The following is a 14,908-nucleotide window of genomic DNA, read 5'->3' as shown; positions in this document are numbered from 1 at the left end:
CTAGGATCCTTAGTTTCCGAGATTTATAGGTTTTTTTTAGTGACCCGGATTCATTGCTCTCGAGTGTCTCTAGTTGGTAACGTGGCAAAATGCTTCAGAGCATGGAAATGGGTTCTTATTTTTTGTGACCAACCAATAAGTAGTAATATATAAAGTTTATCTATTTACGTTTAAATAATCATGTGTATCAACGAATGTTCAATTAGCATGGAAGCACGTGCAGTTATTTAAATTTTTTATTATTATTTATTAGTTAGCTTAAAAAAATCTTCCTTTTAAATAAACGTTCATAATTATATGTCCATCATTCTTTAAGTAGGTAATAAAATATCTATAAAGAACTTTTTTCTATTGTTCTTATGGGTGGACGTGCTCCACCTATAGACATTAACAATGTAAATGCTGCCTTTTGAGCATTCATAGATGTATTGTTAGTCCAGAGCCCTTTCCAGTTTCATTAGGCGAGCACGGGCTGAGATGGTTGGGATTTGCTGGCAGCTGCCCGAGCGCTACCTAAGGACTCCTAAGACCTCACGAATGCATCTACTACCGGATCGGAATCACTACCCGCTGTGATCCAGCAAGAAACTTTGCAGGCTAATGTTATTGGTAAGGTTTCACCTCAAACTCTTACTTACTTTTTTTTTTTTTTATTGCTTAGAAGTGTGGACGAGCTCACAGCCCACCTGGTGTTAAGTGGTTACTGGAGCCCATAGACATATACAACGTAAATGCGCCACACACCTTGAGATATAAGTTCTAAGATCTCAGTATAGTTACAACGGCTGCCCCACCCTTCAAACCGAAACGCATTACTGCTTCATGGCAGAAATAGACGGGGCGGTGGTACCTACCCGTGCGGACTCAGAAGAGGTCCTACCACCAGTAAGGGTCCCTACGCCTGCTCCTATTGCTAGAGCTGCAAGCGTCTAATAACTGTGTTAGTGGATCGGACAGAACCGTAATAACGTGTTTAGGGCGTCGATGGTGAGTGGCTCCTGCGTAAGCAGGGTCGGAGATAAACCGGTTTTTTTTTTTTAAAAATTATAGCCTATATGGGTGGACGAGCTCACAGTCCACCTGGTTGGGGGTGGTTACTACGAGACGATTTTCATGACGACTGCCCTACCCTTCAAATCGATACGCATTACTGCTTCACGGCAGAAATGGGCAGGATGGCAAAGCCTTACCAACAGTACTTATGCAAATTATAATTTGCGCTTTGATTTTTATTACACGACGTTATTCCTTCACAACCGCACAGAGCCTCAAGATCAGTAATACAGGTCTTTGAACGTAGTACATACTTCAGTTACTTCAAAGCCTAACAATAAAAATTATAGGTTTTACCTCTATTTGTACTATACTTTTAAGAGATAAATTAATACACATTATTATAATTATTATTACAGTGGAAGTCATTCGTGAACATTTGTTAAGTATGCATGTATTTTAGTATAAAAGTTGGTACCTCCCTCGGGACTCGGACACCGCCGCAGTCGCATCGCATGATGCACCGGGTTTCATATCCTTTAGGCCACGACGACAACACATTAGAAACTAGAGACGCATCAAAATATAATACAGTGAAAGAGCAATTAAAGAAAAATTTGTGTTGAAATTTTATTCATATGTATACAACACAATTAGACAAACAATAGTATAATATACTATTATAAATTATTGCACGATAGGTAAATATTACAAAAATATCTTACATAGGTTCCAAACGTATTTTTATATAATACTCAATATTTCACAATACATTAAATGTCATGACAGAAACAATAATCTTATGCGGTTATATTTCAGTTTTTATTCGAGTTTTTTTGACAATGTATAATCTTTTAAAGTAGGTATTTCTTAGTCATCCATATTCATAGAATAATAAAATATCTTAACTTTGTTTATAATTTGGCCTTATTATTCAATTCTATAGCACTATAGATAAGTAGGATTTTTAACTTTTAGTGAATTTACTAATTCTGAATTTTATTTTATTTCAAGAACTACATACTCATTTTAAAACATACACTTTTTAATGTCTAACATAAAATAATGTTGCCGAGTTTTAAATTCGTTTCGTCGTAAAACTAACAAACTCGTCTAAAATTGTGATGAAAAATTATTCTTCATTTTAGCAAGTTAAAAAAACAAGGTACCTAGTACATAAAATTATGCAAAAAATATGTAAATGTTTCTCCATTTGCCTTCCTTTTTAGAAACCAAATTTAACGTTTTTCTAAAATACAGATATACAAAACCTTTTTCCATTATCCTACAAAACTTTCAATCTAATTGTCCTCTAAGAACAATTCAAGGAAATAAGGCACCACTGGTTACTGTCAAATAGAAACAATATTTTGATGAGTTGGTATTAATATTTCTATTTTTACATTTATCTATCTACTATGCAGATAGTTTGACTTTTTAATACTCAGTAATATTCAATTATATAATTTGTTAAAAAAATTAAAAGTAAGATGTCACAACACAACTTAATACTGCCCAAGTAACCAAATATGTTTCTTAAAATTTGATGTCTGTTCTACATGTTGTGGATTATTCTGTTATATTTTAATTGGTTGGACGGATATTCTCAGCTGCTATTTATAATATTTGTATACAGTAAGTTAGTCAAGCAATAACTGTATTTTAAACATTCTTTCCAATTCAGCTCTTTTAAAATCTGGAGCTATTATAAATGGACACAGATAAAATGACAATTCTTTAAGATTAGGAGCACTTGTTCTCACAGCTTTTGCCACTTGCATGGTCACATGAAGACATCTCGATAGGCTCAAATAAGTCAAGTGCTGAAATGTATTATTGCTAAAATATGCTAACAAAGCACTTGTTGAAAAATACCCATGGCGAAGTTTCAGAGATTGTAAATTTTTGAGCCTATGCAAGTGTAACAAGCTTGAGTCAAATAATATTTTACATGTCATAATGTGAAGAACCTCTAAAACTCTACAGTTGGAAACATGTCTCATAATGTCATCATTTAATGTATCCCCATAAATATATAAAGCTCTTAAAGTAGATTGTTTTGTCCTTAATAGAGATTCAAGGAAGTTTGCAGGGATATTCTTCATTTTTTCCATATTAATACTGACCAGATTAGTGCACTGAAGCATACTGTACAAACTACTGTGAGTTAAAGCAAAATTTGATAAGATTAAAGTCTCAAGATATTTTAACTTTTCAAAAGGTAAATGATAAACAAAATTACCATTCGCATTTTGAGAATTTTGAACTATGAGTGAATTACGAAAGCTCAAAAATTTTAAATTAGGCCAATGCCCAAGATCTTCAAAAATACAACTGTCAACTTGAGATATACTTATTTCTAAATGAGTCAAATTGGGACAATAACTTATCAAGGAAGTCCTAACTTGAGAATATAATTTAAAATACTGTAATTTAACATTCTTTAAATACTTAGCTACAAAAGGCACTATACTCTCACTAATACTAACATAGTTTTTCATACACACTACAAGACGAGTGTTATCCCATACGCAAGGAGTGAGACACAGTTGTTGCCATCTTGAACAAACTTTTGCTACAGCTAGCAGGGACTCAAAATCGATCATAGAGAATATATAAATAAGTATTTCATTTGGGAGATCATTTATAGTTAAAGTGTCAGAACTTAGTTGAGTACTCAACATCTTCAGGTGCACCATAGTTCAATACACCAGCACACGCTTTTATTTTGATAATTGATGTATGCTTAATGTCACACGAAATAAACTGTAATAAAAAATAAGTAGCTTTAAAACTTTACCTACATTACCTACTTAATTTTACTAGTTACACTTTCCAATAAAGAACTAAATATCATGAATATAGGAAATATTTTTATTTAATTATTTAAACTTGTCGGATAATCACTTTATTTTTATATTACCTTATAATCACCTTGCTTCGCACTCGAGTATAAATTAACATTTGCCTTTATAGAACGCATAATTTTAATAAGATTCCTCTATAAATAAAAGTCTTCTCATTATGTGATGTATGCAATAGAATAGAATACGCCTCGTCTAATTTATCAGAATTCATTCTAAAATTTAGAGAGTTTACCAAACTGAATTTTTAAGACATAATATTAAAAATAACTTTCATCTTTGATTTCTTGAAGCTATTTTTGAATGACGTTTTAATTGTGACACTTGACGTTTCCCTTGATCTCTTGGATAGCTATTTTGTGTGACTGATTGGGCAAAGAGCAAATAACCACTAGCTCGACAGTGCTATTTTTTATTTTTAATATTAAAATAAAATGAACAGCGTTCTGAATATAACAATTACATTTTAAATATAACAATTACGTTTTATATTTAAGGATAAGTAAATAATAGATAGTATTATTGACATATTTCTGTTTACTAATTAATGTGGATTTGTTCTTAATTACTTAAATCTTCGGTGGCAGGTATGATACAGCCGGTAGAGAAGAGTCTGTCACTGGAGATAAATAGTTAGAATTCACTGATGTTGGGGTAAGTGTACCTGATGTAGGAGGTAAGTAATTTCCATTAGGTTGGCTGGTTCCACTACTCAAATTTCGACTCGATGGCTGTAGATACGACTGTGATGGTACTGATGGTTGAATGCTTGGTGCACTAAGCTGTCCTGTATTCTGCGGCGGAATATATGAATTTAATGACAAAGCAACAGAGGTCTGTGTACTTAATTGTGGACCAGGGCTTGATATCCCATATTGGGATGTTGATGGTGGTATATATGTCTGTGAATTGGACACCATTGACGAACTAAGTGGTGTATTGCTACGTATTGATGGAACGTACAATTGCGATGGCTGATTAGTTGAAATAGAGTTCGATGGAGGTAAATATGCTTGAGAAGAGCTTGATGAAGAAATTCCACTGCTTTGCGGTATATACGAAGCCAATGGCGTCATCCCTGGTACGCTAGTACTAAAAGAACTCGTTGGAGGTACGTATTGGTTATTGATTCCATTTGACCTATTCGTGCCAGAATTAATGGCGGGAGCACTAGCGCCTGAACCAGCCCCAGAGCTTGGCGGTAGGTATCGTAGACTTTCTGTATTTATTACTTGACTTGGCGCAGGTCCTTCATAGTTGTAATTAGCTGATACGGAACTTGTGGCTCTGGAATTCGGAATGGTTATTTTTTTAACACTTTCCACCGTATTGGATGTAGTCGGAGTATTATAATTATACCCAGAATTTCCCGATTGTTTTTGTGAATTTCCTTCGCTTAAAGCACTTTGACTTGCTATGGAATTTATGGAAGTACTTGTCACTGGAGCAGGTCCAGAACCGTAGCCCGCAGCTTTTGATCCAGCTTCTGAATTTAATAAATTCTTTTCTGTATTTATTAATGATTCTGATGATGGCGCTTGATAATTATAACTAGATGATAAATCTGTCAATCCACCTTTTACTGAAATGGTTTCTGTTTCGATTTGCCCAAAATTGTTTGCAATCAATCCAGCATTGTTGTAGTTATAGCCTGAAGGTGAAGTACTTTGAGAACGCTCAGCGTTTGTATTTTGATTGACTAAATCATTTGATTTCTGATTATTGTTAGTAATTCCGACAGAATCATAATTGTAGCCAGCAGCACTCTTGCTTGTTTGAGATGAATCGGAAGTAATTTGACTTTTTGCTGTGGCAATATTAGAGATTGATGATGGAGTGTCATAAAAATAACTTGTGGAGACAGAACTGGTAGCAGTAGAACCAGTGGAAGTCGCACGTGAACCCGTGTTAGTTTGAGGTGGACTACCAACATCCGTTGGCACATTATAACCATATCCAGCATTGGTATTTGTTAATTGACCGGTGCCTAAACTAATGGCCTGTGATGATGTGTCGCCAGCATCTTGTTGACTGCCAATCGTGTTTCGTGAACCATAGCTATAACCGCCAGCGCTGCCACCGTTGTTACCTTTTGTTGTTGTATCCCCAACAATTTCCGCGTTAGAAGATTGTTCTTTAGGTGGGGCAGGATAAGCGTAATACATCTGCTGCGCCTGCGTCCTGTCAACATTTGGTTCTTGAGTGGATACAGTAGATGTCGAAGGCAAATCAAATTGAATACTAGGCTTGTTGTAAACGTACCCGGCTTGACGTTTCACGCGGACAATTTCTGTCACTAAGAACTCGTGGGATCCTGGGGATATGTAAAACGATCGTGTATTTATTATTAAAAGTAAAAAATTAAAAAGAAAACCAATAAGTTTTGCTTGTAACCACATTTCAACGGAAACCTACGGCTTTGTTACAAACTACTAACTTGTTTGTGAAACACGTTTCTCAGTAGACCTTTCTTTATTTATAATAATTTTAAGGAAGTCGTGAGTTCAACACTACCGCTGCTGAGCAGTGTTTTCCACCGCTATTCGTTGAATTAAAGGAAACCACAGAAAATAATGATTTTCATGTTTATGTTTTAATGGAAAGATAACAAAGAATACATAAGCAGCGAAATTTGAATTTTTTTTCATTGGAAAAAATATTCTTAACGTATATTTTAGAAAAACTTAGACAAGTCTGTGAATCTAAAATCATTATCATATTGACGCCGTCTCCGCTCACAAGACGATCGACTTTCGCTCGACGGACTGCCCGAAGCCTACCATGCCACATGCCTTACCGTACTGTAACCCAGCTGACGCTAGTGTTCCGCAAGGTTCTGCAATCTCTATCATGAGCGTGATTCCAATGTGAAGAAGGATGCGTTTGACAGGACACCCCCATTCCAGCGAAACCGAACTCTTCCGAAGCGAAACCTTCCGAGCGCATCGAGCTTGTTGGAGTTGATATTTCAAGTGTTGTATTATCATTTAAATCATTTGGAAGGTAAACCCATACTGGTCTTAAAATTTTTGGGAGTGCTATAGGCTAGAGCGAAGTGGTATCTTGCGCCTGGACAAAGGCTTACGCTACATACATCCATAAGTAAAAGAAAAGTGCGGCTTGTACGTCATGCTCCCACCTTCGCGGCGGGGTTACCGATTAGTAGCTGCTCTTGAATAGTAGAGCGCTGTTCGGATTATCGATAATCCTGCTCTCACGGGTCATTTGGAAACTCTGGCTTTATGGAAGAAAGACTTTGGCGCTCTGAGTATTTCATTCCATATTTTATATACCGGTAAAATGGGGCGATTAGGGATTGACAGGCGAATCGGGAAAAAACCGGGAAAATCTTTCGACGCTCAATATAAGTTTTATATTCGTTGCAAAATCTTCCATTTTTTGTAGTTTAATAGTAGAATGTTCAAGGTTCACAAAACAACTCTGAATATGCATGATAATAGCTGCTAACTTATAAAAAATCGCGTTTCAAATTAACTTCCTGTGGTGGTCATTAATTTAGTGCTAGAAACTTTGCTCTCTTTTATTTATTTGATAATAATAGAAGACGACTATGATTTATAAACGTTATTTAGTGTTTGAACCAGCATATATATTAAAGGTAAGTCTCAGTTGTTATTGGTTTTAATGTATTTGATTAAATAAAAATACATGTAAAAATCTGTTGTTTTTGGGGATATTGGGGACGTCTTAGGTACAAATAACAACGAAAAAGGGGTCAATTGGGATGAGAATACGTGAAATGGAAACGACCTAAGTATAAATAGGTACAGGTTTGTAGGGTTGTCTATGTAGTTATAACAATATTTTTTGAATTTGTTGGTAAAAATCTGGTTTATTCGAAGCGAAATTGGGAATAAGTCTTTATTTGAAATAGATAAGCAATTTAATATAAGTAAGTCGATTTTGCAGAGACATGTAACAAGATCAATGAAATCTCAAGGTGGACAAAAATGTCTAAGTAATACATAATAAAATATTTAATATTTGTTCAGAGTTCATCTGATTAATCCATGGAATAACCGACACACCTAATCTCTTAACCCAGATAGAAATATCAGCACTGTCGATTGCACCTATAATTGAGGTGATGTCTGCCATGTACTTTTGTCAGTTTTTCAATTTTTTTTATTGATGATCACTTTGTTGTTGCAACTAAATAAATAAATAAATTAAAACTATATATAAAAATAAAAGTAGTGCCAACCCTAGGAAATTTCTCATTTCATCCCAATTAACCGCAATTTTCGGGTAAATAGGGATTACACCTATTTTTGCATTTTTTGCTTAAACTGGAATGCTAGTTGCATAATTTTAAATTAGACAACAAAGATGCCCCCAAGACTCAATCATTTTGATCCTGATATAGCATTATATACATCAACAACTACCTTAAAATTGCTCATAAAGTTGGAATTTGTCCCTAATCGCCCCATTTTACGGTACAGAGTTCTCGGAAAATTTGTTTGAAAGGATTCCAGCATCTCTTTTTTGCCGCACAATCGGAGCACAATTCATTACTATTTGGACTGCTATATTGCCTGTATGCTTAAAGTATAAGGCAAAAGATATGTTGATTATGTTTCTCAATTACCCATTCAAAATGAGATACATTGTTGATGGTCAAAAATACATACCTTCTTCTTTTTCTCCACCTTATTCCAATAGGTGGGGTCGGCACAGCAAATTTTTCTCTTCCATTTTTCTATCAGCCGTCTCGTCTCTCATCTCGTCATTCACACACTCCATCCATGTCTTCTTCGGTCGACCACTTCCCCTCTACCTTGCACTACCATTTCCATACATCTCCTAGTCCCATGCATCTTCTTTCATATCATCTTCACATCATCTTCAGCGGTGATGGTCAAAAAAACCCGAGGAAAAAAATACAGTAGTTACAGGTTATATTCCGCGGACGAGATTGTGGTTTTATTTAATTATATAAGTATAACGAAGGTAGGACTTGACACTAATTTATTTATGTCAAGGGTTGAACATTTTTAAAATGAAATTCGAGTAAGCAAGTGCTTGAGATGATGATGGTCGTGTACAAAAATAAACAAGGCTTATTTAAAAAAAAAAGTTTTTGAATTCCAAACCTAGGTTTCAGACCCTGTAACTTACTGTTGAAGTACTGGCCTACTATGTTTAAAGCGTAAATTAATTAAAATAAAAAGTATTTCAAATTTCTTTCTTTACAATGGAAATTTGTTACTTACTATTGAAAACAATACGAATCCAAAAAAACAAGGTCGGCTGAGCTTGTTTCGTCTGTTCTGAGAACCATGGTTCTTTGCAACCCGTAGTTAATTAGAGTTACTATGATGATATCAAGTATGTCTGGACGTTGAATAAAAGATCTAGTCTACCAATAACCCTATTTAAATACACACTCTAGAGTAGAATGTGAATATACCAAATATTGTATAGCTTTTTTTTTCATTTTACATTTTTGGTGACTTTTGATATAAATTATTTTATGAGTGACAATACTTCTTAACTTATTCTATTGTTTATATCAATAGGCATATCTAGATAATAATAACCAGAAAGTGAAAGGCGAAGTCGCCACTCGCCAGACCGCTCAGTGCCAGGCGACCTCCAGTCTCTATTGAGAAGCTCAAGCTGCAGTTATTTAATGTACAGTATACAACAGTATAAAAACAGTACAGTATAGTATAAAAACAATACTAAAGATAGGTAAGTTATCGTCATAATATTACATTTAAAGTAAAACTACAGATACAAATACTTTATTTTCTTAAATATTCTTTCAATCAACAGGTATTTATGCGTAAAACCGGACCAAATTAGCGTAATTTCTATACTTACACGAGTACAGAGAATATGGAGTACTTAAAGCTATAATTAAATTTACCGGACAAAAAATCACGTAATTTTTTTTATTTTTATTTCAGACCCTTTCCGAAATGGTTCTAAAATTATATGCCGTTTCTGATGGCCCTCCGTCGCTCTCTGTGAGGCAAGCCCTTGTCGCGCTTGAAGTACCATTTGAATTGATTAATGTGGACTTCGGCGCTGGGGAGCATATGACATCAGATTATGCCCTGGTATGAACATAAATAATAATTAACTACTTTCGTTTCGCACGTTCTCGAAACTCGAAACTTGTACTCATAATCGAGAGCACGAAAAGTATTTTGACATACGGTACAACATAAATTTTAATCTCGAAGGCTAGCTAACGAGTACTACCATCTAATGTAATGATCCGTTTTCGTATCGAGAACTCCATACATTTACATTACGAATTCGATAGATTTTCGTTCTTGACGTACTGGTACCTGGTGATTACCTGAAGCCATAGACATCATAATGTGAACACCATCTGGAGTCAAAATCTAAATTATATTGTATAGCGGCCATCCTGCCCTACATCTTGGCAATTAACACGATAATAAAGTATTTCCCCATCTGCAAATAATAAATTATAATAAATAAATGTGTTTTACCTCTCCTAGATGAATCCACAAAAAGAAATTCCTGTTCTTGACGATGATGGTTTCTATTTGAGCGAATGCAATGCTATCCTACAATATATATGTGATAAGTACCCTCCTGGCTCACCTTTGTACCCACAGGATCCTAAGTCCAGGTTTAAATTTCTATTTTGTTCTTAATAATATACTCATCCAATGATATCGTCAGTATTATCTGCCCAGCTATTAAACAAAAGATAAAAGTATAGCTGATTCACCTTAAACTTACTATGGCTATGTTTATTACCTAACTTTCCTAGCTAACTTCATTGAATGCCTCCAGCAATGAGATGAGTTGATAAACTTGCATCTGTTGTTAGTTGGTACGACTAAACGGAGAGCCGTTAGTCTAATGAAACTGACACCAGGAACTCGTTTAGACGGGGCATTTATTTGTCTGGACATCTACTCAAAGAATGTAATTTAAATGTAGTAATATCAAATTACAATTAATTACTAAATATTAAATTACTACCAATTTTGTTGTATGTTTTTACAGCAAGAACATTTATACCGTGAGTTTTTTTTTCAGAGCTATCGTAAACCACCGTCTCTGTTTTAACTTATCAAGCTATTATGCTAATATCTCAGCCTACACAGTAAGTACGTACTTCACTTAATAATAATGAGTTCGATGTTATAGTTAAAAAAATATTCCCCTTGAATTTATTTGGGCCCTTTATTGAATTTATTTGGAATATAAGGTGCCACGATTCCGGAATAACAACATGGTTATTGTCAATCTCTGACATCGTAACGCAGATTAAATTGAAGAGTTTGTTCGTTTTCTTATGCTATATTAGTTCAGTTTGAAATAAGTGACACGAGTACCAGGGTATGGTTTTTGGTTACTAACAGATACTTTTTTTTTTGGGAGGGAATGATTACTGTTTGCCCTAAGTCCTTTCCAGTGTCACCAGGACAGGTGTAAGAGCAAATGCTCAGTCAGGAGGGTTGGGATTTGCTAACAGCTGCTCGAGCGCCTCCGGTGGAGACCTAACAACTCAAGGGCAGTTGCTTTGCGAATGCATCTACTATCGGATCGGAATGGCGATCCGCTGAGAATTTATATTTTTTCTCTAATTCTATTCTATTGAAAAATGAGGCAGAACTTCGAAGTCTGGTACATGCTTTGTAATATTAATATCGGTAGGTGCGGAAGTCGAGAGCTCATCTCCTATCTATACATACTAGTATAATAATATGGACCAATTACAACTTATGTACACATTAGTTTTGGTTGAAATTTATTTTCTAGATGGCACCTATATTCTTTGACTACGAACGCACTCCACTGGGTCTCAAAAAAGTTCACATCTCATTAGATGTTCTTGAGACTTACCTAACCAGAACAAACACATCCTATGCGGCGGCCAACCACCTGACTATAGCTGATTTCCCCTTGATCAACTCTACTATGACATTAGAAGCTATAGATTTTGACTTTTCCAAATACACGAAGGTAAATACATAAATATGTACTATCATATTGTTAAATAGCGGCGGTGACTTTTACATTTCTGTTTGCCTAACAAAGAAGAGAAATGTATAAATTTCGTCGTCATATTTTATGTTCTAAGGTATGAAGGTCTTTTTATTTCATAATGAATTTTTGAGGGTGAACGCTAACGCATAATATTGCTTATTTTTCTATCAAGACTACAATACTACGCTTTTATTTTTATTCATGAATACACCCAGTACACTTAGCAAGCATTGACAAATTCTTGTTGTATATTTTGAATTGTGGATTCGGCATATTTAACTATGAGAGGTCAACTTGATTCATGAATAAAAAATCACACGTTCCGAATTGCAAATTTGTTAACTCTCTAAATAAACGCACAGTCTACCTTCTTTTTTACATATTTCTTTTTGCATTATTTTATTTGCCTATGTTTCATTCCTGTTTCGGTCAGTGCTTAAGAGGAGTACATTGAAAATACTTTATCTTTGACTTCTTTTTCTCTAGATTCTGCTTATTTCTTTAGAAAAAGGCCAAGGAGTTTCCGAATAATAATGAAAAATGATGAGTATGTGTAGAATAAATTATGGCCGTGGAACTTATTTTGTTGCCGTGCCACACAAACTTTTGTATAAAAAAACAATGATTACAATGATACAATGATCACAATTGATATGACTTCGCCTAGCCTTTGGCATCCTTAGGCACTTCGAACAGATTTTACCGGAGATTAAAAAAGTTTCCAATGTCAATTCGTGCCCTCACAAACCTTTCGCCGCTTCTACTAAACGCAACTCTCGAAAAATGATAAATGTCAGAGACGAAATTCACTCAAAAACTATTATATTTAAGCCATTGGCAAATATGTATTTACCACCAGTAAATAATATTTTTACTGGTGGTAGGACCTTTTGTGAGTCCGCGCTGGTAGGTACCACCACCCTGCCTATTTCTGCCGTGAAGCAGTAATGCGTTTCGGTTTGAACGGTGGGGTAGCCGTTGTAACTATACTTGAGACCTTAGAACTTATATCTCAAAGTGGGTGGCGCACTTACGTTGTAGATGTCTATGGGCTCCAGTAACCACTTACAACCAGGTGGGCTGTGAGCTCGTCCAGCCATCTAAGCAATAAAAAAAATGGATATTTGGAAAAATGGATTAGGTAATTAATGCAAATCTCAATTAATAGAACTATTCTTTTTATAACTTTATCAGATCAATTATAAATTTAGTATGGTTTATGAAACGATATCGATAGTAAATATTAATATTATTTAAACACAAAATGTGTTGTAATCTGTATATGTAAATACATACAATAAAAAAACTTGAATAATAAAACTTTTTTTTATTTCACAGATACACAAATGGTACAATGATTTTAAGGTGAAGTATCCAGATTTATGGAAAATTTCGGAAAGCGCCATGAAAGAGATCCAACATTTTGCCGCTAACCCTCCAGACTTGACTCACCTCAACCATCCTATACACCCTATCCGAAACATAAAAAATTAAATTGGAATATTTTTCATATTTCCTCACGCAACAGAGGAGCTCCAAACAAGATTTTTACTTAAATACATATTATTATATTATTTTGTAATCGATACATGATGTCTAATAAAATAAACGACAAGTTTTTTATCCGCTTTTATCCGGACCCTGAAACGCATTTCTTCGCATAACCCAGACACGCATTCGTGCAACAGTCCTTATGGTTGGTACACTGTGAAAATAAAATAATTTTTTGACGTAATGTTTTAATATAAATTACTAAAGATTAAGTTAGAATTAACATAAAAAAATAATAGCAGCTTAAAAGTTAATCGGACGATACAAAACGAATAAATTTGCATAATCTCATTGTCATGTCGGGTGGGTAGTATTAGAATAAATATCCTAATAAAACAACCCTGACCTATTAACCGATGACCCTAATGTTCATTTAATGTTAATTAAATCACGACAACTATTTAAACTAGGTGATGACCTATTAAAACTTATTTATTGGCGTAAATACGTAAACAAATATAATAATGAATACAATTTCGGGCGTAGCAATTACCTACGTGATTAAACAATGGAAATAATCAATTGTGTCATAGTATCAGAAAAACAATTTTAATAATATATTTAAATTAAAATTACTTACGATATGTCCAATCGCAAAACATTCTTCTTTATTTTCATAATCCACGGGTTTGTCCAAATCATTTGCAGTAGTATTTTTATCCTTTACGTTTGAAGTTTCTGCATTTTCCCTTATTGCATTTCCAGTCACGTATCCGACGACAAAAACAATGCAAAGTACAAGTACTACACGAGACATTATGACCAAGTTTTGTTTGCTACTGGGTAGTTTCTCTGGCACGTCGACTCATATACAGTAAGGCAATCGATGTATACATATATAGTAATAGTATATATAGTATATAGTAACTTCTCGGAACCACGTACCCGCATGAACTTTCGTGATAGTAAATAGCAGAACGTTTGCGTTCAAAACAGGGTGTTCGTAAACATAATTAATTAAAAACAATTTTGGTATTGGTCGAATGCATGTATTTGTGGCTATTTATAGGTTTATAGGTTTTTAAACGTCCATTGTCTGAGACAGAAAAAGGTTTGCCTGTCCATGTAGTATTCGTACTAAAAGCGATCAAAGCAATGAAGAAAAGAAATCTTCTTTGAAGACTTGCTCTGAGGAAATGTTCGAGTTGATTCCGGCATCACGTTTTTACCATCGCACCGCCCGCCACCGGAGTAGAGTTCATCCATACTACCTGGTGCCACTGCGGTCATCCACAGTGCGTTTCCAGAGGTCTTTTTTGCCACGTACCATCCAGTTATGGAAAGAGCTCCCCTGCACGGTGTTTCCCGAGCACTATGACATTTCATTTTTTTTTTTTTTTATTGTTTATATGGGTGGACGAGCTCACAGCCCACCTGATATTAAGTGGTTACTGGAGCTCATAGACATCTACAACGTAAATGCGCCACCCACCTTGAGATATAAGTTCTAAGGTCTCAGTATAGTTACAACGGCTGCCCCACCCTTCAAACCGAAA

General features: G+C 34.9%; 2 protein-coding genes and 1 long non-coding RNA gene across 6 annotated transcripts; 1 reads left to right on the top strand and 2 right to left on the bottom strand.

Annotated features, from left to right (window-relative positions):
- Window positions 1-1,609: 1,609 nt before the first annotated feature.
- LOC114239986 (uncharacterized) lies at window positions 1,610-9,325 on the bottom strand. Of its 3 annotated transcripts, XM_089728093.1 has the most exons (3): window positions 6,120-9,325; window positions 3,917-6,038; window positions 1,610-3,759 (listed from the first exon to the last, which is right to left on the bottom strand). In XM_089728093.1, the coding sequence occupies exons 1-2, from the start codon at window positions 6,254-6,256 to the stop codon at window positions 4,427-4,429; spliced, it is 1,749 nt and encodes a 582-aa protein (XP_089584219.1). In that variant the 5' UTR covers window positions 6,257-9,325; the 3' UTR covers window positions 1,610-3,759; window positions 3,917-4,426. The 3 variants fall into 3 exon arrangements, with proteins under 3 accessions (XP_089584219.1, XP_089584218.1, XP_028026234.1); XM_089728092.1 differs by having other exon boundaries at window positions 3,917-9,325; XM_028170433.2 differs by lacking the exon at window positions 6,120-9,325 and having other exon boundaries at window positions 3,917-4,331.
- A 109-nt stretch (window positions 9,326-9,434) lies between these two features.
- On the top strand, window positions 9,435-13,482 carry gfzf (GST-containing FLYWCH zinc-finger protein). 2 transcript variants are annotated; one of them, XM_028170357.2, is made up of 6 exons: window positions 9,435-9,575; window positions 9,794-9,946; window positions 10,358-10,491; window positions 10,908-10,974; window positions 11,634-11,837; window positions 13,200-13,482. In XM_028170357.2, the coding sequence occupies exons 2-6, from the start codon at window positions 9,806-9,808 to the stop codon at window positions 13,353-13,355; spliced, it is 702 nt and encodes a 233-aa protein (XP_028026158.2). In that variant the 5' UTR covers window positions 9,435-9,575; window positions 9,794-9,805; the 3' UTR covers window positions 13,356-13,482. The 2 variants fall into 2 exon arrangements, with proteins under 2 accessions (XP_028026158.2, XP_089584220.1); XM_089728094.1 differs by lacking the exon at window positions 9,435-9,575 and adding an exon at window positions 9,593-9,659.
- Window positions 13,174-14,243, bottom strand: LOC149502798 (uncharacterized). Its single transcript, XR_016323215.1, has 2 exons — window positions 13,993-14,243; window positions 13,174-13,566 (listed from the first exon to the last, which is right to left on the bottom strand). It is a non-coding gene; the product is annotated as an uncharacterized LOC149502798 (long non-coding RNA).
- Window positions 14,244-14,908: the final 665 nt, after the last annotated feature.

The sequence above is a fragment of the Bombyx mandarina genome, chromosome 06 (assembly GCF_030267445.1).
Source record: "Bombyx mandarina strain Sakado chromosome 06, ASM3026744v2".
NCBI lineage: Eukaryota > Metazoa > Arthropoda > Insecta > Lepidoptera > Bombycidae > Bombyx > Bombyx mandarina.
This window is presented reverse-complemented; position numbering and strand designations above follow the sequence as displayed.

What these genes read in the sequence shown, in the direction of transcription:
- LOC114239986 (XM_089728092.1), bottom strand. Translation starts at nt 6,256, where the DNA reads ATGTGGTTACAAGCAAAACTTATTGGTTTTCTTTTTAATTTTTTACTT.
- gfzf (XM_028170357.2), top strand. Translation starts at nt 9,806, where the DNA reads ATGGTTCTAAAATTATATGCCGTTTCTGATGGCCCTCCGTCGCTCTCT. An exon ending in TGACATCAGATTATGCCCTG is followed by an intron (nt 9,947 to 10,357) that starts GTATGAACATAA and finishes TACCTCTCCTAG; the next exon opens with ATGAATCCACAAAAAGAAAT. An exon ending in CCACAGGATCCTAAGTCCAG is followed by an intron (nt 10,492 to 10,907) that starts GTTTAAATTTCT and finishes TTTTTTTTTCAG; the next exon opens with AGCTATCGTAAACCACCGTC.